Raw genomic sequence first — 23,920 nt, forward strand, 5'->3', positions numbered from 1 at the left:
GGTCTTACCATGTTGGCCAGGCTGGTCTCAAACTCCTGGCCTCAAGTGATCTGCCCACCTCAGCCTCCCAAAGTGCTGAGGTTACAGGTATGAACCACCACGCCTGGCTATCAGCTAATTTTTTTTTTTTTTCATTTTTTTCCAGAAATGGTCTCACTGTGTTGCTCAGGCTGGTCTTGAACTCCTGACCTAAAGAGATCATAACTTCTCGGGCCCTCTGCATTTTTTTTTTTTGCTGGGATTACAGGCATGAGCCACTGTGCCCTTCCCCAAGTGTGATGATTTAATGTGTTTTCTTTCAGCAGCCTGATTGCTCCCATGGGCATGGGATGGGGCCACACCTGCCTGGCTCTCCTATGCTTGGGACCTCCAGCACCTTGGACAACCTCTGGCACAGAGTAGGGCGGGGTGAAACAGCAACAGATGGCTGAAGTGAGATCCTAAGAGCTCACAGAGCAGATGAGTTCTACTTGTTCTAAGCACTTTCTGTACATTATTATTATTATTATTTTTGACTGAGTCTTGCTCTGTAACCGAGGCTGGAGTGTAGTGGTGCAATCAAAACTCACTGTGACCTGGAATTCCTGGGCTCAAGTGATCCTTCCACTTCAGCCTTCAGCCTCTCAAACTGCTGGGGTTACAGGCGTGAGCCACCGTGCCCAGCCCCATCCATTAACTTATTTGTTCCTCATCGCAGCTCTGAGCTAGGTACTATTATCTTTCTTTCTTTCCTTTCTCTCTCTCTTTCTTTCTTTCTTTCCACAGAGTCTCACTCTGTTGCCCAGGTTGGAGGAGTGCAGTGGCTCAATCTCGGCTCAATGCAACCTCCGCCTCCTGGGTTCAAGCACTTCTCCCTGCCTCAGCCTTCCAAGTAGCTGGGATTACGGGTGCCTGCCACCATGCCCAGCTACATTTTTTTTTTTTCTGAGACGGAGTTTCACTCTTGTTGCCCAGGCTGGAGTACAGTGGCACAGTCTTGGCTCACTGCAACCTTCGCCTCCTGGGTTTGAGCGATTCTTGTGCCTCAGCCACCCGAGTAGCTGGGACTACAGGCGCACACCACCACATCTGGCTAAATTTTCTATTTTTAGTAGAGACAGGGTTTCACCATGTTGGCCAGGCTGGTCTCGAACTCCTGACCTCAGGCGATCCACCCATCTCGGCCTCCCAAAGTGCTGGGATTACAGGCGTGAGTCACTGCGCCTGGCTTTTTGTATTTTTTTTTTTTTAAGTGGAGATGGGGTTTTGCCATGTTGGCCAGGCTGGTTGAACTCCTGACCTCAGGTGATCCAGCTGTCTCAGCCTCCCAAAGTGCTAGGATTACAGATGTTGAGCTGCCACACCTGGCCTATTATTCCTTTTCACAAATAAGAAAAAACTGAAGTGCTGAGTGGTTAAGTGACTTGACCTTAAGTCATCAGAGATGACATAAATAGTAATTAGTGGCTGGGTGAGGTGGCTCACACCTGTAATCCCAGAGCTTTGGGAAGCTGAGGTGGGAGGATTGCTTGAGCCCAGGAGTTTGAGGCCAGCCTGGGCAACATAGCAAAACCCCTTCTCTAAAAAAAGAAAAAAAATTAGTTGGGCTTGGTGGAGCCTATCTGCAGTCCCAGCTACTTGGGAGGCCGAGGCAGAAGGATCACTTGAGCCCAGGAGTTGGAGGCTGCAGTGAAGCCATGATTGCATCACTGCACTCCAGCACGGGCAACAGGTCAAGACCCTGAAGGTTATTGGCAAAGAGTAACTGGCAGAGCAGAGATTCCAACCCAGGCAATCTCGCTGCAGAGGTGGACTTTACCTCTTCGTGGCAGTCTGAGGCGGCTCCTGCAATGAATAATAGATTGATTTCCAATCGACCAATGCAAAAGGGACATGTGGTTCTTCTTTTCTAACCAAAGAGGGCATACACATTAGACTGGAAAGACCAGAGTTTCCTAGTGCTAAGTTCCCAGGCTGGGGACTGAGTGCCACTGGAAATTTCCCAGACGAAAAGCTGCTTGGAGCCTCCAGGGACCGGCATCCGGTAAGAGAAGGCGCTGCAGGAGCCTCCAGCTTAGCCCGCCTCTCCTGGGTACTTCGCCCCGGCCCCACTACTTCCAGGCCTCCGAGCGGCCGCTGTTAACTTTCGTGCTCTTTGGCGCCCCCTTCTGCAGGCCCGCGGAGCAGCAGCCGTTTCGACTGCCGTCCCTCTCCCGGGAGCGCAGCAGCCTTTTTCCTTTTTTTTCTTTTCTTTTCTTTTTTCTTTTCTTTTCTTTTCTTTTCTTTTCTTTTCTTTTCTTTTCTTTTCTTTTCTTTTCTTTTCTTTTCTTTTCTTTCTTTCTTTCTTTCTTTCTTTTCTCGCTTTCTTTCCTTCTCTTTTTCTCCTCCCTTCCTTCCTTCCTTCCTTCCTTCTTTCTCTCTCTCTTTCTCTTTCTCCCTCTTTCTTTCTTTCTTTTGAGACGGAGTCTCCCTCTGTTACCCAGGCTGGAGTGCAGTGGCGCGATCTCAGCTCTCTGCAAGCTCTGCCTCCCAGGTTCACGTCATTCTCCTGCCTCAGCCTCCCGAGTAGCTGGGACTACAGGCGCCCGCCACCACACCCGGCTAATTTTTTGTATTTTTAGTAGAGAAGGGGTTTCACCGTGTTAGCCACGATGGTCTCGATCTCCTGACGTCGTGATTCGCCCGCCTCTGCCTCCCAAAGTGCTAGGATTACAGGCTTGAGCCACCGCGCCTGGCCCTTTTCTTTCCTTTTCCTTTTCTTTCTTTCTCTTTCTTTCTTTCTTTCTTCTCTCTCTCTTTCTTCCTTTCTTTCTTTTTTTAGAGACAGAGTCTTGGGCCAGGCACAGTGGCTCATACCTGCAAGATTCCGTCTCATAAATTAAATAAATAAATAAATAAATAAATAAATAAATAAAATTTATGTAGCCATGAGGTGTCACCGTGTTGCCCAGGCTGGTCTTGAACTTCCAGGCTAAAGCAGTCCTTCCACCTCATACTCCAAAGTAGCTGGGACTACAGGTACACACCACTCTGCCTGGCTAATTTTTTATTTTATTTTTTATAGAGATGGGGTCTCACGGTGTTGCCTGGGCTCAAGTGATTCTCTCGCCTTGGCCTCTCAAAGTACTGGGATTACAGGCATGAGCCATTGCGCCCAGCCTGGAAGGAGGTTTTGGTTCACCAAACATAATCCTCCTCTTGCTGGTAGGTCTCCAGCAGGTGCTCCACTTATACTGGCATATACGGTCTTATACTGGCTCTGACCCAAAGCCTAGTGTCTAAGCCACCACCAAACACATCTGCAGGTCCCTTCTCATGTTTAAAACTATATGTCTGTGGCTGGGCACGGTGGCTTACGCCTGTAATTCCAACACTTTGGGAGGTTGAGCGGGGTGGGTCACTTGACATCAGGAGTCTGAGACCAGCCTGGCCAGCATGGTGAAATCCTGTCTCTACTAAAAATACAAAAATTAGCTGGGCGTGGTAGCTCGCACCTATAATCCCAGTTACTCGGGAGGCTGAGGTAGGAGAATCGCTTGAACCTGGGAAGTGGAGGTTGCAGTGAGTTGATTGTGCCACTGAACTCCAGCCTGGATGACAGAGGGAGACTCCATCTCAAAAAACAAACAAACAAACAAAAAACAACTGTATGTCTGTGGGTTTTGCTAAATCCCACAGAGAATAACTCGAATCTCTGTCTCCTAGTCCTCATTGGTGCACGTGCACACCCTCCCCTTGCCACCAGAGGGGAGTCTAGGTTTGCCTCCAACTCCCTGGTCTCCAGCTCTCCCTACCCCTGACAAACCCTTCCTTCTCTGTGCCTCAAAACCTGGAGTAAATCCCCCTTTCCCCTCCTATCTCCTCTGTTGGCAACTCTGCCTCCACCATCTCCATCCTAGACGTAGAACAAGGAGCTTGTTTACACACAGAAGAAAGAGAGGCGCTGAGTTAGGGAGTAGCTAATGAAAGTGGATCTCTGAGGTCCTGGGGATTCCTTGCACAGTGGGCTAAAAAGAGGGAGAGATGCCAGAGAAGATAGATCACAAAGGGCAAAGCTGCATAAATGCACAGATCAAAGGGAGAACTGGGAAAGTGTTACCAGATGGTGCCGTGCAATTCCAGGCTCTTGGTGTCCCAAAGAATTGGACGAGACACACACAGATAGCAAAGCAAAGCAGCAAAACTGTATTAAGCACAGTATTCCACTCTCAGAGGGCAGAGCAGACTGACCTCTGCCAGATGAGATCAGCATTAGTTTGGTGTACTTTTTTTTTTTTTTTTTTAGACGGAGTCTCTGTCGCCCAGGCTGGAGTGCTTTGGCGCAATCTCGGCTCAGTGCAACCTCCACCTCCCAGGTTCAAGCAATTCTCCTGCCTCAGCCTCCTGAGTAGCTGGGATTATAGGCACATGCCACCATGCCTGCCTAATTTTTGTATTTTTAGTAAAGATGGCGTTTCATCATGTTGGCCAGGCCGGTCTTGAACTCCTGACCTCAAATGATCCACCCGCCTTGGCCTCCCAAAGTGCTGGGATTACAGGCGTGAGCCACCGTGCCCGGCCATGAAGCCTGAAGTTGTTTATCAGACATCGGACCTCTGCTCAAGACCCTAGGTAGAAAATTTTTAAAATCCAAGGATCAGTAAGAAACCATCAATGTAGAAGATGTATATCAATAATGGCAGTTTTTGAAGTTTCCAGTTGCATGATTGAATAATTAGAAGCTGCGTTCAGCAGTGTTTGTAATATATAATGAAATAATTCTACAACTCATCATCATGTAGAATCAGTGGGAGCCTTGAGCTTGTTTTCCTGCTACTAGAGACCAGCCTGGCCAACATGGTGAAACCCTGTCTCTACTAAAAATACAAAAATTAGCTGGGCGTGGTGGTGTGCGCCTGTAATCCCAGCTACTTGGGAGGCTGAGGCAAGAGAATTGCTGGAACCCAGGAGGCGGAGGTTGCAGTGAGCGGAGATTGCACCACTGCACTCCAGCCTGGGCAACAGAACGAGACTCTGTCTAAAAAAAAAAAAAAAAGCAACTGCTGTCTACTCTCTAATTTCTCTCCCTGCAGCCCCACCTTTAATTGGGAGTTTTTGTCCTTCTCATCATTTAGTTTTCGGGGCTAAGGGAAGACCCAGGAATTCAGACCACCATCCCTTAGAAATTCCAGACATCCCGCTGGGCGCGGTGGCTCACGCCTGTAATCCCAGCACTTTGGGAGGCTGAGGCAGGTGGATCATGAGGTCAGGAGATCGAGACCATCCTGGCTAACACGGTGAAACCCCGTCTCTACTAAAAATACAAAAAATTAGCCGGGCGTGGTGGCGGGCGCCTGTAGTCCCAGCTACTTGGGAGGCTGAGGCAGGAGAATGGCGTGAACCCAAGAGACGGAGCTTGCAGTGAGCCAAGATCACGCCACTGTACTCCAGCCTGGGTGACAGAGTGAGACTCCGTCTCAAAATAAATAAACAAATAAATTCCAGACATCCTACCACTCAGTTGATCCTTTTCTTTTTTTTTTTATTTCTTCCTTTTACCTTTTTTTTTTTTGAGGCAGGATCTCACTCTGTCACCCAGGCCGGTGCAGTGGGGGTGATCATAGCTCGCTGCAGCCTCGACTTCCCAGACTCAAGCGATCCTCCCACCTCAGACTCCCAAGTAGCTGGGACCACAGGTACTTGCCACCATGCCCAGCTAATTTTTTGATTTTTTGTAGAGACAGAGTCTCTCCCATGGTACTGGGATTACAGACTTGAGCTGCCATGCCCAGCATGAATGCGTTTTTTCTAAGTCTGAATTTTCATTGTCGTCTTTTTTTTTTTTTTTTTTTTCTGAGACAGAGTCTGTCTCTGTAGCCCAGGATAGAGTGCAGTGGCACCATCTCGGCTTACTGCAACCTCTGCCTCAGACGATTTTCCTACCTCAGCCTCCAGACTGGGACTACAGGTGCATGCCACCATGCCTGGCTAATTTTTGTATTTTTTGTTGTTTTAAATTTTATTTTATAAATATATATATACACACATATATATACATATATACATATATACACATATATACATATATACACATATATACACATATATACACATATATATACATATATACATATATACACATATATATACATATATACATATATATATATTTTTTTTTTTTTGAGACGGAGTCTAGCTCTGTTGCCCAGGTGGGAGTGCAGTGGCGTGGCGTGATCTCAGCTCACTGCAACCTCCGTTGTCCGGGTTTAAGCAATTCTCCTGCCTCAGCCTCCCGAGTAGCTGGGATTACAGGTGCCCACCACCACGCCCAGCTACTTTTTGTATTTTTAGTACAGATGGGGTTTCACCATGTTGGCCAGGCTGGTCTCGAACTCATGACCTCAGGCAATCCGCCCGCCTCGGCCTCCCAAAGTGCTGGGATTACAGGCGTGAGCCACTGTGCCCAGCCCCAGATCATGATTTTAATCCATACTGATTGCTTGACAAATAGAAGAAACACACTGCTCCCTAAACCTGAGTCTGTCCATGTGTCTGTTTCCCCTGCCTACATTTTCTTTCTGAAACTCAAATCCCCTTCCCCTATTGCAGGATACTCCTCAACCCTTGTTCTTTCTCCCCTCCCTCTGTAAGTCCCCAAAGCCTTGTGTCCTCTTTTCATAAAAACTCACAGGGTAGTGTCCTGGTGATGTTTCACCTACTGCCAAAGTACAGCATCTGAAAATATGTGGAAGATGTGGCTGGTCAAGCACCCAGAAGGAAGTTCATTGGGAAGAAAGGCAGCTGCCTTAGGAAGGAGAGAACCACACTTCTTAGTAGAGTAAATTTAGAGTCTGGGAATGCAAGCGCAAAGAAGGAATAAAGCTGCCGGCAAGAGGAACCTAATGACTGTGGAACTTAATGGTCCAGACCCCCAGGAAAAGAATAATCACCTCCTTCTCCCACCCACCCACCAGAAAGCATTTTTTTTTGTTTGTTTGTTTGAGACAGAGTCTCACTGTGTCACCCAGACTGGAGTGTAGTGGCGCCATGCAACCTCCGCTGCCCGGGTTCAAGCAATTCTCCTGCCTCAGCCTCCTGAGTAGCTGGGATTATAGGCACACGCCACCACACCCAGCTAATTTTTGTGTTTTTAGTAGAGATGGGGTTTCACCATGTTGGCCAGGCTGGTCACAAACTCCTGACCTCAAGTGATCCGCCCGCCTTGGCCTCCCAAAGGTCTGGGATTACAGGCGTGATCCACCACACCCAGCCCAGAAAGCCTTTTCTACTGGATATCTGTAGAAGAAAGCAATGCCCTGGGGAGAGGGTTGTGTTTCTCTGCTTTCTAGAAAGAAACTGGACTTGAAGTCAGTACCTAAGTATATAAAGAAATTATGCAGGGATGGGTGGTATATTGAGCTCGATGGCTTGAGCTCAGGAGTTTGAGACCAGCCTGGCAGCAAACTGAGACCCTATTACTACAAAAAATACAAAAATTAGCTGGGCATGGGGGCGCACACCTGTAGTCCCAGCTACTCAGGAGGCTGAGGTGGGAGGATCACTTGAGCCCAGGAGTTGGAGGCTGCAGTAAGCTATGATTGCACCACTGCACTCCAGCCTAGGCAACAGAGCAAGACCCCATCTCAAAAAAATAAACAATTAAAAAATTAAAAAGTTGCTTCATGTGAGCAATATGTTTTTTATTTTATTTATTTATTTTTTTGGGACGGAGTCTCCCTCTGTCGTCCAGGCTGGAGTGCAGTGGCGCCATCTTGGCTCACTGCAACCTCCGCCTCCTGGGTTCAAGTGATTCTCCTGCCTCAGCCTCACAAATAGCTGGGACTACAGGCGCATGCCACCGCGCCTGGCTAATTTTTGTATTTTTAGTAGAGATAGGGTTTCACCATATTGGTCAGGCTGGTCTGGAACTCCCGCCCTCAGGTAATCCACCTGCCTCGGCCTCCCAAAGTGCGGAGATTACAGGTGAGCCACTGCACCCGGCCAGAGCAATATGTTTAGACTTAAGTTTTCTAGCAGCAAAGCCAACACTAAAGGTTATAAGATGTTTTCTTGCTTTTTAAAATTTGTTCTTTCTTTTTATTTTTTATTTTTTTTTTGAGACGGAGTCTCGCTCTGTCTCCCAGGCTGGAATGCAGTGGCGCAATCTCGGCTCATTGCAAGCTCCGCCTCCCGGGTTCACGCCATTCTCTTGCCGCAGCCTCCGGAGTAGCTGGGACTACAAGCGCCCGCCACCAGGCCCGGCTAATTTTTTGTATTTTTTAGTAGGGACGGGGTTTCACTGTGTTAGCCAGGATGGTGTTGATCTCCTGACCTTGTGATCCGCCCGCCTCGGCCTCCTAAAGTGTTGGGATTACAGGCGTGAGCCACCGCGCCCGGCCCACTCCTTTTTTTTTTTTTTAAACACATTTATTTATATATTTTTTTCTAGTGCCAAAAGTAAAATGTTTTATTTCCCTGTAAGATAAGATACAAATTTGTCTGGAGAAAAAGTCCTGTTAACTAAAATATTAATACAAGGTACAAAGACGAAAGTAGAGTTGTTTGGAGAAAACTTGAGATAATAGAGTCCCTGAGGATAAAGTAGGGTCATCGTTGCAAAAACTGAGGGAGGAAGGTTGTGCTCAAGGGTTTATAAGGTAGTGGTTCAGCATGCTGGTTTCCTTCCAGGTCAGTAGGTTCCATCATAAACTATGGTCACATTCAGCTACCTGTTCCATTGAGTGATCAAACAAGGCTGGGAGCTGAATACACACACACACAAAAATCTTCACCTGAAGCCATATCTAGGTGGTGACAGGCACCTGCTTTCCCCTAGGGTATATATTGCAAGTCACTGGCTCTAGCCCTGCTACTAGTCCAGGAAGTAACGTCGTGTGTCTAGAAACCTACACCTTCCTGAAGCGCGTTAGTCCCATCTGCCAGGAAATCAACCCTCCAAAATGTACAAAACTTTTTACAAAATAAAGCCTGAGCTTCAGCTGAGACGCTTTGGGAGAAATGAATTGTTCAGTTTTACCTGAAGCCATTTTTAGAAATTATAATGCACAAATCTGAGCCCGGTGTGTGAAGTCCTTGGGGACCTTCTTCTTGCTTAATTCTGCTGCCTCACCTCTTGCCTTATCCCATCCCCACCTCAAACATTTTTCTGTGTGATTTATGTTATACTTGGGCATCTCTGTTCCCCAGCCGTGAGTGCCCTTCTGACACTCTGTTCCTGGCTGACACAAAGTCCTCTTTGAGAACTCAGCTTAGATATCTCCCCTTTGGGCCGGGCACGATGGCTCATGCCTGTAATCCCCAGCACTCTGGGAGGCCGAGGCAGGCAGATCAGTTGAGGCCCGGAGTTGAAAACCAGCCTAGTCAGCATGGTGAAACCCCATGTCTACTAAAAATACAAAAATTAGCTGGTGCGGTGGTGCGCACCTACTCCCAGCTACTCGGGAGGCTGAGGCAGGAGCATCGCTTGAACCCAGGAGGTAGAGGTTGCAGTGAGCCGAGATTGAGCCACTACACTTCAGCCTAGGCAAAAGGGTGAGACCCCATCTCCAACAACAACAAAAAAGATATCTCCTTTTTTTTTTTTTTTGAGACGGAGTCTAGCTCTGTTGCCCAGGCTGGTGTGCAATGGCATAATCTTGGCTCACTGCAACCTCCACCTCCCAGGTTCAAGCAATCCTCCTGTCTCAGCCCCCCCAGTATCTGAGATTATAGGTACGCGCCACCACGCCCAGCTAATTTTTGTATTTTTAGTAGAGATGGGGTTTCGCCATGTTGACCAGGCTGCTCTTCAACTCCTGACCTCAGGTGATCCACCTGCCTCGGCCTCCCAAAGTGCTGGGATTACAGGCGTGAGCCACCGCGCCTGGCCAAGATATCTCCTTTTTGTGGAATTCTTCCCACGACCCCAAAGGCTAAATCACATACCTTTCCTGTGTATTCTCATAGCTCACTTCTTTTTTTTTTTTTTAAGACGGAGTCTCGCTCTGTCGCCCAGGCTGGAGTGCAGTGGCGCAATCTCGGCTCACTGCAAGCTCCGCCTCCCGGGTTCACACCATTCTCCTGCCTCAGCCTCTCAAGTAGCTGGGACTACAGGCACCTGCCACCACGCCCAGCTAATTTTTTTTTTTTTTTTTTGTATTTTTAGCAGAGACAGGGTTTCACTGTGTTAGCCAGGATGGTCTCAAGCTTCTGACCTCGTGATCCGCCCGCCTCGGCCTCCCAAAGTGCTGGGATTACAGGCGTGAGCCACCGCACCTGGACTTTTTTTTTTTTTTTTCAATTTGAGAGCAGGTACTGTTTATTAACTGAACACATTAGAACAATAATCATGGTAGACACCTTAGTTCATTCTTCTAATAAGCCTGTTGATCTGGTCCTCTCTGTTGCCAGTATCTCCACCTTCTACAAAATGGGTGGTCTTTTTCTTCATTCTACCTCGTGGAGAGGATAATTGAAAGGAGCATGGGAAGTTATTTGCTTCTTTGAAGCATTTTCCAACAGTATATATAGATCTTATGAATCAGATCCTCCATGTGGGTGATGCCATATTTACCAAGAGATCAAGCAATCAAGTGTTATCTTTCAAAGCAATTCACTTCTTATTGATTTTTCCATAACCACACTTGCAGATTAGTTCAATTACTGACTTCACATTTGGGTATCCCCATGCAATATATGGTTCCACAATCCTCAGCATGTTTTTTGTTTGTCTGTTTGTTTGAGATGGAGTCTTGCTCTGTCACCTAGGCTGGAGTGCAGTTGCACGATCTCGGCTCACTGCAACCTCTGCCTCCCGAGCTCAAGCGATCCTCCTGCCTCAGCCTCCCGAGTAGCTGAGGCTACAGGCACACACCACCATGTGCAGCTAATTTTTTTGTTTTTTAAATTATTTTTAGTAGAGATGATGTTTCACCATGTTGACCAGGCTGGTCTCGAACTCCTGACCTCAAATGATCGTCCTGCCTCGGCTTCCCAAAGTGCTGGGATTACAGGCGTGAAGCACCATGCCTGGCATCAGCATATTAATTGAAGCCTTGTAGAGCTTCACAAAGGTTCCATTGAAGATTTGAGGAAGATGAAGAAGCTGCAACACCTTTCGGACCTTTGGGCTCACACCATTGATACTGCTGATCCTGATAACCAACGCCAATTTGGGTTCTGCAGGTACATAGAAGTTGCTAGCTTTTCTTGTCATCTTAGCCATTTGAATTTCAGTTCTGTCCATTCGCCTATAGTCCTTGTGATAGTGCTTCACTTTTTTCCTACCTAAGCTTCCTCCTGGCCTCTCGAAGCACCTTTGGGCAAACTTATTTCTCAGGTGTTTGATCTTCAGCTCTGCAAAATTCCTTCGCTTTTTCTTAAGGGTTTCTGGCACAGCAGGAACCTTCTTCTTTTTGACACCCTCCATGGTTCCAGTCTGCAAAGAACATCATAGCTCACTTTTTTTTTTTTTTTTTTTTTTGAGATAGAGCCTTGTTCTGGAGTGCAATGGCGTGATCTCAACTCGCTGCAACCTCCGCCTCCCGGGTTCAAACAATTCTCCTGCCTCAGCCTCCCGAGTAGCTGCGATTATAGGCATGTGCCACCACACCCAACTAATTTTTGTATTTTTAGGAGAGACAGGGTTTCTCTATGTTGGCCAGGCTGGTCTCAAACTCCTGACCTCAGGTGATCTGCCTGCCTTGGCCTCCCAGAGTGCTGGGATTATAGGCATAAGCCACTTCGCCCAGCCCTCACAGGCTCACTTTTTTGTTTGTTTGTGTTTGAGATGGAGTTTCACTCTTGTTGCCCAGGCTGGAATACGATGGCGCAGTCTCGGCTCACCGCAACCTCCACCTCCTGGGTTCAAGTGATTCTCCTTCCTGCCTCAGCCTCCCGAGTAGCTGGGATTACAGGCATGCGCCACCATGCCCGGCTAATTTTGTATTTTTAGTAGAGATGGGGTTTCTCCATGTTGGTCAGGCTGGTCTCAAACTCCCGGACTTCAGATGATACACCCACCTTGGCCTCCCAAAGTGGTGAGATTACAGATGTGAGCCACCACGCCCGGCCCATAGCTCACTTCTAATCATGACAGTCACCATATGAAACTGAAGCTGCCAGTTACTGGGGCAGCACAATCACACACTCTGATTAGTCATTGCTTTTCCTCTCAAGAAACTGAAGCTAATTCTGGCTGATTACAGATAAAGGGAATTAATAAAAGGATCCTGGGCAGCCCACATAAGTATTAGGAGACTGGAGATGAAAACTTGAATGCTGATCTTCCAAGAACTATGTCCTAAAATCATGCTCAGACCCCCTCTGCTGCAGCCCTACTCAGTGGGGTAGGAGAGACTCCTGCTGTCATTCACACTGCACCAAGGATGCATGCCTTTCTGTGCCAGGAGTCTAGCCTCGCAAACTACCACCACTATTGAGGGCCAGGTGCTTCTAATACCACCCTCACCAGCAAAATGGATCCCGTGTGGACCTCATTTTCAAGTTGCTCACGTGTGCATTGAAGGAAATGATATTATGAAAGCCAAGATGAGATAAGCTTTCCCAATAAAGGAAGGTGTGGTTGGTCTATGCTGTTTACTAAGCGGGGAAAAAAAAGAACAATCTGCAAATTAACTGTGGCTTTTGGCCTGACTACCCCCAATAAAGACAACTTAAAAAAGATTTAAAATAAAAATATTTATGGCTGGGCACAGTGGCTCACACCTGTAATCCCAGTACTTTGGGAGGCCAAGGCGGGTGGATCACCTGAGGTCAGGAGTTCGAGACCAGCCTGGCCAACATGGCAAAACCCCATCTGTACTAAAAATACAAAAATTAGCCATGCATGCTGGTGCACACCTGCAATCCCAGCTACTTGGGAAGCTGAGTTAGGAGAATCGTTTGACCCAGGAGGTGGAGGTTGCAGTGAGCCGAGATTGTGCCACTGCACTCCAGCCTGGGTGACAGAGCGAAACTCTGTCTCAAAAAATAAAATAAAATAAAAATATTTAAAAAGCATCAAAGACCTTGTATGACACTGAAGAATTATCAGGAGAGAACAGGGAAAAGGACTGGAGCTCAAATAGATGGCTTAGGGTTGATTCTAAACCAGGGATATTTGTGAATAAAGACAGCAGAGACATAAAGCTTGGCTTTTGCCATTCTCAAGAGTAGAGTGGGCCGGGTGCAGTGGCTGATGCCTTTAATCCCAGCAGGTGGGAGGCCAAGGTGGGAAGATCACATGAGCCCAGGAGTTTCACACCAGCCTGGGCAACATAGTGAGACCCCATCTCTTTAAAAAAAAAGACAAAACAGCCAGGTGTGGTGGCATGCACCTGTAGTCCCAGCTACTTGGGGGGCTGAGGCAGGAGGATCGCTTGAACCCGGGAGGTCAAGGCTGCATTGAGCTGAGATTGCGACACTGCACTCCAGCCTGGGCAACAAGGTGAGACCCTGTGTCCAAAAAACAAGAGAGATAGAGTGAACATGGGTGAAAGTCCTTCAGCAACTGGGAAGGTAAACTTTAGAGAAGCATCTTCTGCTGTTTGTTGAGACTCTAATCCATGGGCATTCACTGAAAGGCAGAGATGTATTTTTGGTGGCTTTCATGCATTAGCACAATGGGAGTTGGAGCTTAACGTTCACCAAATGGAAGACGCTATGTAACAGTCCCTGTACTGGGTTGAAAACTGAAGAATTTTACTGTGTTTGTTGGGGTGGACTGTACTCCCAGGAATTTTTCTGTGTGGCCACAGAACTTCAAACCATGTGTCTGAACTGTTAAGTACCTTAGATATCTAATAGTGGAAACTGTTCAGAGTAAGATAATAGTGCCTTAGGTCTTATGGTATACATAAAAGTATTTTTTCAAATAAAATGTCCAGAAAACAATCAAATATCACAAGGCAGGTAATAAAGCAGGGAAGCCAGAACAATAGAAACAACAGACTACAGAAACGTAGACACACACACACACACACACAAGGACTCCAGATGTTGGAATTATCAGACACAGATTGTAACACTTACTATGTTCAAGGAAATGAAAGTCCAATTTTAAGATCTCAGTGGCTGGGCAGTGCAGCTCACACCTGAAATTCCAGCACTGTGCAAGGCTGAGGCAGACAGATCACTTGAGACCAGGAGTTCAAGACCAGCCTGGGCAACATAGCGAGACCTCATCTCTATAACAAACAATAACAAACAAAAATTTAAAAATAAGTTTGTGGATTTAGGCATGTTTGTTATGTTTCAATTCACTGCAGTTATTGTCCTGATTGATTTCAAAATATTCTTTTTTTTTTTTGTCCAGTGGAAGCCTCTTCAAGTTGGCTTTTGAGTTCTTTTGACACAACCCTAGTCACCAATAAAGTTATCTTTTTATTTATTTATTTATTTATTCTTTGAGAAGGAGTCACATTCTGTTGTCCAGGCTGGAGTGCAGTGGCATGATCTCCATTCACTGCAAACTCCGCCTCCCGGATTCAAGTGATTCTCCTGCCTCAGCCTCCCGAGTAGCTGGGATTACAGGCACACGCCACCACGCCTGGCTAACTTTTGTATTTTTAGTAGAGACAGGGTTTCAATGTGTTGGCCAGGCTGGTCTTCAACGCCTGACCTCATGATCCGCCTGCCTCAGCCTCCCAAAGTGCTGAGATTACAGGTGTAAACCACTGCGCCCAGCCTAAACTTATCTTTAACTTCATTCTGTGGTTTTATTATTACTTTTTCCTTTTTTTTTTTTTTTTGAGACTGAGTCTCGCTCTGTCGTCTGGGCTGGAGTGCAGTGGTGCGATCTTGGCTCACTGCAACCTCCGTCTCCCAGATTCAAGTGATTATCCGGCCTCGGCCTCCTGAGCAGCTGGGATTACAGGTGCCTGCCACCATGCACGGCGAATTTTTGAATTTTTAGTAGAGACAGGATTTGGCCGCTATCGGGAAATTCAGCCAGATATTGGGTGAAATTCACCCCCAATATTTCACGTAGGTTCTTTTCTATATTCCCTAAGAGTCGACTGGTCTGAGAAATAAAGGGACAGAGTACAAAAGAGAGAAATTTTAAAGCTGGGTGTCCAGGGGAGACAGCACATGTCGGCAGGTTCCGTGATGCCCCCTGAGCCGCAAAACCAGCAAGTTTTTATTAGTGATTTCAAAAGGGGAGGGAGTGTACGAATAGGGTGTGGGTCACAGAGAGCACATGCTTCACAAGGTAATAAAATATCACAAAGTAAATGGAGGCAGGGCCAGATCACAGGACCACAGGACGGGGCAAATTAAAATTGCTAATGAAGTTTCAGGCACGTATTGTCATTGATAACATTTTATCAGGAGACAGGTTTGAGAGCAGAAAACCGATCTGACCAAAATTTATTAGGTGGGAATTTCCTCGTCCTAATAAGCCTGGGAGCGCTACGGGAGACTGGGGATTATTTTATCCCTACAGCTTCGACCATGAAAGATGGCCACTCCCCAAAGTGGCCATTTCAGAGGCCTACCCTCAGGGACACATTCTCTTTCTCAGGGATGCTCCTTGCTGAGAAAAAGAATTCAGCGATATTTCTCCCATTTGCTTTTGAAAGAAGAGAAATATGGCACTGTTCCACCTGGCTCACCGGCAGTCAGAGTTTAAGGTTATCTCTCTTGTTCCCTGAACATTGCTGTTATCCTGTTCTTTTTTCAAGGTGCCCAGATTTCATATTGTTCAAACACACATCCTCTACAAACAATTTGTGTTAACACAATCATCACAGGGTCCTGAGGCAACATACATCCTCCTCAGATTACCAAGATGACGGGATTAAGAGATTAAAGACAGGCATAGGAAATCACAAGGGTATTGATTGGGGAAGTGATAAGTGTCCATGAAATCTTCACAATTTATGTTCAGAGATTGCAGTAAAGACAGGTGTCAGAAATTATAAAAGTATTAATTTGGGGAACTAATAAATGTCCATGAAATCTTCACAATCCATGTTCTTCTGGCATGGCTTCAGCCAGTCCCTCCGTTCAGGGTCCCTGACTTCCTGCAACAGGCCACGTTGGCCTGGCTGGTCTCAAACTCCTGAGCTAAAAAATTAGCCGGGCGTGGTGGCGGATGGCTGTAGTCCCAACTACTAGGGAGGTTGAGGCAGGAGAATGATGTGAACCCGGGAGGTGGAGGTTGCAGTGAGCCGAGATGGCGCCACAGCACTCCCGCCTGGGCAACAGAACGAGACTCTGTCTCAAAAAAAAAAAAAAAAAGTGTGGCAACACCATGTGTTAATGGAGCTGGAGATAACTGGGAACTCTGACACATTGCTAGAGGAGTGTGAGTTGGTCCAACCAGTTTGATTTGCAGACCATAGATAAAAAAGATAGGAAACTCTCTGATTCATTTTATCTGGCAACCTGCTCTTTCTACCAAAAGCAGATGAAGAATATACCAAAAAGAAACTACAGCCCAATCTCATTTATCATAATAGATTTTAAAAATTCTAAATAAAGCAGTAAAACAAATGGGTAGTATAATTTGTTCCAGTAGATTTTATTCTGGAAACACAAAGATGGTTAAATATCAAGAATACTGCCACCATAATTTATTACATCAAAATCTTTTTTTTTTTCTTTTGAGATGGAGTTTCATTCTTGTTGCCCAGGTTGGAGTGCAATGGCACAATCTCAGCTCATTGCAACCTCCTGGATTCAAGGATTCTCCTGCCTCAGCCTCCCAGTAGCTGGGATTACAGGCATGTACCACCACACCTGCCTAGTTTTTTTTGGTTTTTTTTGGATTTTTAGTAGTGATGAGGTTTCACCATGTTGGCCAGGCAGGTCTGGAACTCCTGACCTCAGGTGATCCACCCGCCTTGGTCTCCCAAAGTGCTCGGATTACAGGTGTGAGCTACCACGCCCAGCGTTGAAATTGCTGTTTCTAACAAGTCTTAAAAGACACCCAGACTTCAACAATTGTTATTATATTCAGATTTTTTTGTTTGTTTTTGAGACAATCTTGTTCTTTTACCCAGTCTTGAGTGCAGTAGCATGATCATGGCTCACTGCAGCCTCAACCTCCTGGGCTCAAGCGATTCTCCCACCTCAGCCTCCCGGGTAGCTGGGACTACATGTGCAGTATCATGCCTGGTTAATTTTTAAATTTTTAGAGATGGGGTCTTGCCATGTTGCCCAGGCTTCTAGAATCATTCTTCATATAACTATTTCACTAACACTGCCTCCACCACATTAAAATGGCAACCGGTCTAGAAATTATTTAAAACAAAAATTTCCAATGTTTACATATATTGTGTGATATATGTATGTATGTGTGTGTGTGTGTGTGTGTGTGTGTATCATTCCAAGGTACTGTTTCTAATTTTCTCCTGCAGAGAATATTCAGTATTGCAGCTGCATTGGCTAGCTGGGGATTCTATTCACCATCACATTGTCCTGGACTGAATCTGGGGACAAAAAACCACTTCGGGAACAAATTCTTGTCTTCAACAAAGAGCTGTCTTGAGTAGGCATAAAAGTAGCATTTGAGGGCCGGGCGCAGTAGCTCAAGCCTGTAATCCCAGCACTTTGAGAGGCCGAGGTGGGCGGATCACGAGGTCAGGAGTTTGAGACCAGCCTGGCCAATATGGTGAAACCCTATCTCTACTAAAAACACAAAAATAGCCGGGCGTTGTGGCGGGCGCCTGTAATCCCAGCTACTCGGGAGGCTGAGGCAGGAGAATTGCTTGAACACGGGAGGCAGAGGTTGTATTGAGCCAGAGATCGCGCCATTGCACTCCAACCTGGGCGACCGAGTGAGACTCTTGACTCAAAAAAAAAAAAAAGTAGCATTTGAGTACCTTTTTTTTCTTTTCTTTTCTTTTCTTTTCTTTTTTTTTTTAGAGGAAGGGCACCCAGGCTGGAGTGCAGTGGCACCATAATAGCTCACTGCACTCTCCAACTGCTGAGCTCAAGAGATTCTCCTCCATCAGCCTCCCTAGTAGCTGTTATTACTGGCGTGAGGCACCACGCCCGGGTTATTTTCTTATTTTTTTGTAGAGGTGGTTGGAAGCGGGGGGCTGGGGAGGGTCTCGCTATGTTGCTCAGGCTGGTCTCGAACTCTTGCCCTGAAATGATCCGTCCTCCTCGGCCTCGCAAAGCGCTGAGATTACAGGCGTGAGCCACGGCGCCCAGCCTTGAATAGCTTTTTCACATGCATTGCGCGTTATTTCCTTTTATTCTCTAGTTTTTGGGTCCAGTCTTAAACCTGGTAAGGGATTCATTTGGGGGTTCACACCGGCGGGCATCCTGGCTCAGGCGGAACTCTGGCTCCAGACAGCGCGCCCAAGACCACACGGTAAACCTCGTCCTACTCCAGTCCCTCCCAGATCCTCCTCTCCGCGGACGCTCCCCCTTCTTCCTGTCGCTCAGGCACTGAGGGGCGGGGAGATGGGTGTTAAAGAGGGAATATCACCAATCAACGTGCGCCTCCGGGAAACGGCGCTTCGCACTGGCTGGTTGGGTCTGACGACGTGGCTACTGTCCAATCCTCATGCTAGAGGCGGGGGCTAAAGGCCAGTGACGCAAGCAGAAGGAGGAGCGCGCCGGGTGCAAGCACGTGACCGGGGCCTGAAGCCGGAAGCTACCTATCTGGTAGGGAGCTCCCCCAGCACCGAAGACTGCGATGGTGAGTGAGGACGCATGCGCGAGAGGACCCGCCGAGGGTTCCGAGTCTCTGCTCCCCAATCTGTGTGGTTTCCCCCTCGTGGGCCTGCGCTCCACCCTCACCTCCTATCTGCTCGGGGAGGAAGAGAGGATGGAGATGGGAGGGATGGCGACGGGAATGCTGGGGAAGGGTCTGTGGGAGGGGTGTTCTGGGGCTGCGGGTAGTCTGCAGGTCAGGGGCGGAGACGAGGGGAGGTGAAGAGAGGGTCTGGCGGCAGGGGCCAGTGGGGCAGCGAAGGCCCCTTGGGGTAGCAAAGGTGGGATGTGGAAGGCCAGGGGAGCCCGGGGACCGAGAGAGGGGGCAGATGGAGGCTCGGGAAGATCAGTATTGACGACCATGTAGAGGGGTGGGGGCCGGAAAGGGACCTGGCTGGGGAATGAGAAAAGCTGGGGCCATCGTCAACCAAGAAACTTGGGTTTGCAGGTGAAGGGTATCGGGCCATCCATCCCTCTAGCATGCTTCTCACTACTTGCATCTTTACCCACTAGACTTCTGCACTGACCCAGGGTTTGGAGCGAATCCCAGACCAGCTCGGCTACCTGGTACTGAGTGAAGGTGCAGTGCTGGCGGTGCGTTCTGGGAAAGGGAGGGGGTCCCTTGGTGCACACAGCCCGGTAACCCCTTCTAATATTGGCCCTTCTTTTCTCGGCTTTTATCTGGTTTCCTGCCTGGCATCTATTAGGTTGGTACAAAAGTATTTTGCAGTTTTTGCAATTACTTTCAGTAATCAGTCTGTGGAATCTTAGTCTCCTAACGGTTGCGATTTATTTATTTACAGTTTTTGAGACTGAGTTTTGTTCTTGTTGCCCAAGCTGGAGTGCAGTGGTGCGATCTCGGCTCACTGCAACCTCCGCCTCCGGGGTTCAAGCGATTCTCCTGCCTCAGCCTCCCGAGTAGCTGGGATTACAGGCACGTGCCACCATGCTCGGCTAATTTTTTGTATTTTTAGTAGAAACGGGGTTTCACCGTGTTAGCCAGGCTGGTCTCAAACTCCTGACGTCAGGTGATCCACCTGTCTCAGCCTCCCAAAGTGCTGGGATTACAGGCGTGAGCCAACATGCCTTGCCTTTATTTGGTATTTCTTAAAGAGGCATTTGTATTTTGTTCCAAAGTACTGTATAGTGTTAGGTCTCTAGATTACAGGCGTGAGCCACCATGTCTGGCCTTTATTTGGTATTTCTTAAAGAGGCATTTGTATTTTGTTCCATAGTACTGTATAGTGTTAAGTCTCCAGATGTTTTGACTTAGCTAGAGACAAAGCTTATTTGGTATTTCTTAAAGAGGCATTTGTATTTTGTTCCATAGTACTGTATAGTGTTAAGTCTCCAGATGTTTTGACTTAGCTAGAGACAAAGCTTAAGGTTAAGGGTTGAAAACAATACAGGTGGTAAAGACTATTGAAGGAATCCAGGATATTAAAAATTCAACATGTTATGACAAGGTAACTAACTTTCCGGGAGGTAGGAATTCAGCCCACCTTAAAGGAGAGTATTTACAGTGGGGGAGGACATATTTGCAGGTGTGTGGCACTAACCTATCTGAACTGATGGTAAGTTTATGCTGAAGAGATTTGGGAAGGTTTGAGGGAAGAGAAGGATATGGTCAGGGAGGATGTAATTGTGAAGGATCTTCAAGGCCAGGTTAACACACTTGAACTTATTCTTGAAGGTAATACAGTTTGAAAGGTTTTTTAAACAGAAACAAGACCCAGTGAGGTGGCTGAGCAATATTGTTGTTAGTGATGTGAAGATGGGCAGAAGGAGACGTCATTAAGAGATGAGACTGGGCCAGGCGTGGTGGTTCATGCCTGTAATCCCAGCACTTTGGGAGGCCAAGGCGGGTGGATCACGAGGTCAGGAGATCGAGACCATCCTGGCCAACATGGTGAAACCCCGTCTGTACTAAAAATACAAAAACAAAATTAGCCAGGTGTAGTGGTGGGCGCCTGTAGTCCCAGCTACTCGGGAGGCTGAGGCGGGAGAATGGTGTGAACCTGGAAGGTAGAGGTTGCAGTTGGCCGAGATCACACCACTGTACTCCAGCCTGGGCGGCAGAGCAAGACTCCGTCTTAAAAAAAAAGGAAAAAAAAAGAGATGAGACTGGGCAAGTGGCGGTAAGAAGGAGGAGCAAGGAGAGAAGAGTTTTGTTTTTGTTTTTTTTTGTTTTTGTTTTTTGAGACAGAGTCTTGCCCTGTGGCCCAGGCTGGAGTGCAGTGGCATGATCTCAGCTCACTGCAACCTCTGCCTTCCAGGTTCAAGCAATTTTCCTGCCTCAGACTCCTGATTAGCTAGGATTACAGGCGTGCACCACCATGCCCAGCCAATTTTTGTATTTTTAGTAGAGAGAGGGTTTCACCACGTTGGCCAGGCTGGTCTCGAACTCCTGACCTTGTGATCTGCCCACCTCAGCCACCCACCCAAAGTGCTGGGATTACAGGCATGAGCCACTGCACCCAGCCTGTTTTTTTTTTTTTTTTTTTTTTTTTGAGACGGAGTCGCACTCTGTCGCCCAGGCTGGAGTGCAGTGGCGCAATCTCCACTCACTGCAAGCTCTGCCTCCTGGGTTCACACCATTCTCCTGCCTCAGCCTCCATAGTAGCTGGGACTACAGGCGCCCGCCACCATGCCCAGCTACTTTTTTGTATTTTTAGTACAGATGGGGTTTCACCGTGTTAGCCAGGATGGTCTGGATCTCCTGACCTCATGATCCGCCTACCTCGGCCTCCCAAAGTGCTGAGATTACAGGCGTGAGCCACAGCGCCCTGCTCTTTTTTTTTTTTTTAAGACAGAGTCTCGCCGTCACTCAGGCTGGGGTGCAGTGGTGAGATCACATCTCATTGTAGCCTTGAAATCCTGGGCCGAAGCGATCCTCCCGCCTCAGCATCCCAAATAACTAGAACTACAGGCAAGCACCACCACGCCCAGCCATTAAAAAAAAAAGAAATTTGTAGAGACAGGGGTCTTGCTATGTTGCCTAGGCTGGTCTCAAACTCCTGGCCTCCAGCATTCCTCCTGCCTTGGCCTCCCAAAGTGCTGAGATTACAGGCATGAGCTACTGTGCTTGACCGGGAGAAGATATTTTAGAGGAGGAATCAGTGTATCTTGCTAATGACTAGAAATAGGTAATAGAGGAAATATTTCTCTAGCCAGAACTTTAAAGCCTGGAAGAGTGATGATGCCTTAAGAAACATGTCCCTGCATGGTGGCTCACGCCTATAATCCCAGCACTTTGGGAAGCTGAGGTGGGTGGATCACTTGAGGTCGGGAGTTCAAGAGCAGCCTAGCCAACATGGTGAAACCCCATCTCTACAAAAAATTAGCCTGGCATGGAGGCACATGCATGTAATCCCAGCTTCTTGGGAGGTTGAGGCAGGAGAATTGCTTGAACCCAGGAGGCAGAGGTTGCAGCGAGCCAAGATTGCACCACTGCACTCCAGCCTGGGTGATAGAGTGAGACTCTGTCTCAAAAAACAAACAGGAAATCAAAAAAGGAAGTGGATTGGGAAGGAAGTGGGTAAGGATAAGGTGAAATTTGATGGCCCAACTTTAGACATTGAGTTTGATATAAAATAGCAGGTAATATATATTGCTAGTTCAGCAAAAGGAACTAAATCTAGTGGAGGCCCAGATCAAGGAAGAGGGAAGAGGAAGTTGAGACAGTCACCAGAAAAGAGGAAGCCCAAGCCACTGTCCCATCACTTACTCTAGGGGTCAACAGAGGGAGGGATTCAAGGACAAAGGGAATGTTTATGTTTGAGATTCTGCAAACAGGGCAGCAAGTGTGAAGACTTAGAAAGATGAAGCCATTAACAGGTAAGTGGTGGGCAGGCATTCATTTTGGAGAATGTGGTTTTATCAAATAGGCAGGGACACAGGAGAAATTCAGTTTCATGGGGTTAGAAAAGCATGGTCAATAAAGAGATGGATGGCCAGGCACGGTGGCTCATGTCTGTAATCCCAGCATTTTGGGAGGCTGAGGCGGGCAGATCATTTGAGGTCAAGAGTTTGAGACCAGCTGATTAATATGGTAAAACCCCATCTCTACTAAAAATATAAAAAATTAGCCAGATGTGGTGGTGCTGGTACATGCCTGTAATCTCAGCTATTTGGGAGGCTGAGGCAGGAGAATCACTTGAACCCGAGAGGCCGAGATTGCACCACTGCACTACAGCCTGGGTGACAGAACGAGATTCCGTCTCAAAAAAAAAGATGGATAAGTTGCTGCTCATCCAGGGAAGTCCAGTATTATGGGAAACAGGATGGCATCCGGAGGGTGACATTATAGGGGGAGATTTCAGGTTGTTTTTTTTCCAAAGCTGAGGGTACTGGCAAGCCAAGGGGGAGACGGTCTAAGTGTGAGAGCCAAGGGGACTGTGCCTGGAATTGCTTCCCGAGCCTGTGCCGTAATGCCCGCCCCTCTCCCTCCTCCGTCTGCGTGCAGTCATCTGGGGACCTGGAGAATGACGAGCAGGCAGCCAGTGCCATCTCTGAGCTGGTCAGCACAGCCTGCGGTTTCCGGCTGCACCGCGGCATGAATGTGCCCTTCAAGCGCCTGTCTGGTGAGCCCCTGCCCCTGCCCTTGGTGGTGGTACTGGGAGGGGGGGCTGCTTCCAGGGGCTTCTCGGCTTCTCTTCTTCCAGCTTCCTGCCATCTCCTGGGGTCTCTGGTCTGGCCACTTTCCTCCCTTTGGGACTCCCCTGTATCAGAATTGTGAATGAGAAGGCAAGAGAAAGGAGATCTAGCAGAGGCCACTCATCTTCAAATCTCTGAGCCTGGAACTATAGAACTTCTTTGGCTTTGATCCCAGCCAATGTGCGTGTGGCCCGGCCCCATGGAGTCTGTTGCACCCACTAACTCTGTGCTCCCTTCCCTCTCCTGGGGCGGGGGAAGGTGTGTCTCTCCTCCAGTGGTCTTTGGAGAACACACACTGCTGGTGACGGTGTCAGGACAGAGGGTGTTTGTGGTGAAGAGGCAGAACCGAGGTCGGGAGCCCATTGATGTCTGAGCCTGCCGGAGGGCGAGGGTCGCAGAAGCGGATTGGGTCCTGGGCCTCTGTGATGAGGCAGGCACACACGTCGGTCTTGGCTTGCTGCTATAACTAGGGCCTTCTGCTCGCCCACCTCCCACCCCTACCTGGATGGGCCGAGGCTTGGGGACTTTGAGCTGTGTTAAGAACAAGGGCAAGGAGACCTCCCTTTGTGCTCCCTCCCTCCCTAATAAACACGAGTCTGATGTTATCCAGCCCAGGGACGTGTGTTTAGTGTCGGAA

General features: G+C 47.8%; 1 protein-coding gene across 5 annotated transcripts; it reads left to right on the forward strand.

The window, feature by feature from the left end:
* Positions 1-10,874: 10,874 nt before the first annotated feature.
* Positions 10,875-23,888, forward strand: LAMTOR4 (late endosomal/lysosomal adaptor, MAPK and MTOR activator 4). 5 transcript variants are annotated; one of them, XM_054496276.2, is made up of 6 exons: positions 10,875-11,142; positions 18,173-18,283; positions 18,486-18,613; positions 19,141-19,221; positions 23,093-23,210; positions 23,559-23,888. In XM_054496276.2, the coding sequence occupies exons 3-6, from the start codon at positions 18,611-18,613 to the stop codon at positions 23,654-23,656; spliced, it is 300 nt and encodes a 99-aa protein (XP_054352251.1). In that variant the 5' UTR covers positions 10,875-11,142; positions 18,173-18,283; positions 18,486-18,610; the 3' UTR covers positions 23,657-23,888. The 5 variants fall into 5 exon arrangements, with proteins under 5 accessions (XP_054352251.1, XP_054352252.1, XP_063524234.1 ...); XM_054496277.2 differs by lacking the exon at positions 18,173-18,283; XM_063668164.1 differs by lacking the exons at positions 10,875-11,142; positions 18,173-18,283 and having other exon boundaries at positions 18,493-18,613; positions 23,542-23,888.
* The last annotated feature ends 32 nt before the right edge of the window (positions 23,889-23,920 follow it).

This window comes from Pongo pygmaeus, chromosome 6 (assembly GCF_028885625.2).
Source record: "Pongo pygmaeus isolate AG05252 chromosome 6, NHGRI_mPonPyg2-v2.0_pri, whole genome shotgun sequence".
Taxonomy (NCBI): domain Eukaryota; kingdom Metazoa; phylum Chordata; class Mammalia; order Primates; family Hominidae; genus Pongo; species Pongo pygmaeus.

Coding starts and splice junctions, on each gene's coding strand:
- LAMTOR4 (XM_054496275.2), top strand. CDS start 18,628: ATGCGCGAGAGGACCCGCCGAGGGTTCCGAGTCTCTGCTCCCCAATCT. Junction 18,676..19,140: donor GAGTCTCTGCTCCCCAATCT/GTGTGGTTTCCC, acceptor TTTACCCACTAG/ACTTCTGCACTGACCCAGGG. Junction 19,222..23,092: donor GTGAAGGTGCAGTGCTGGCG/GTGCGTTCTGGG, acceptor GTCTGCGTGCAG/TCATCTGGGGACCTGGAGAA.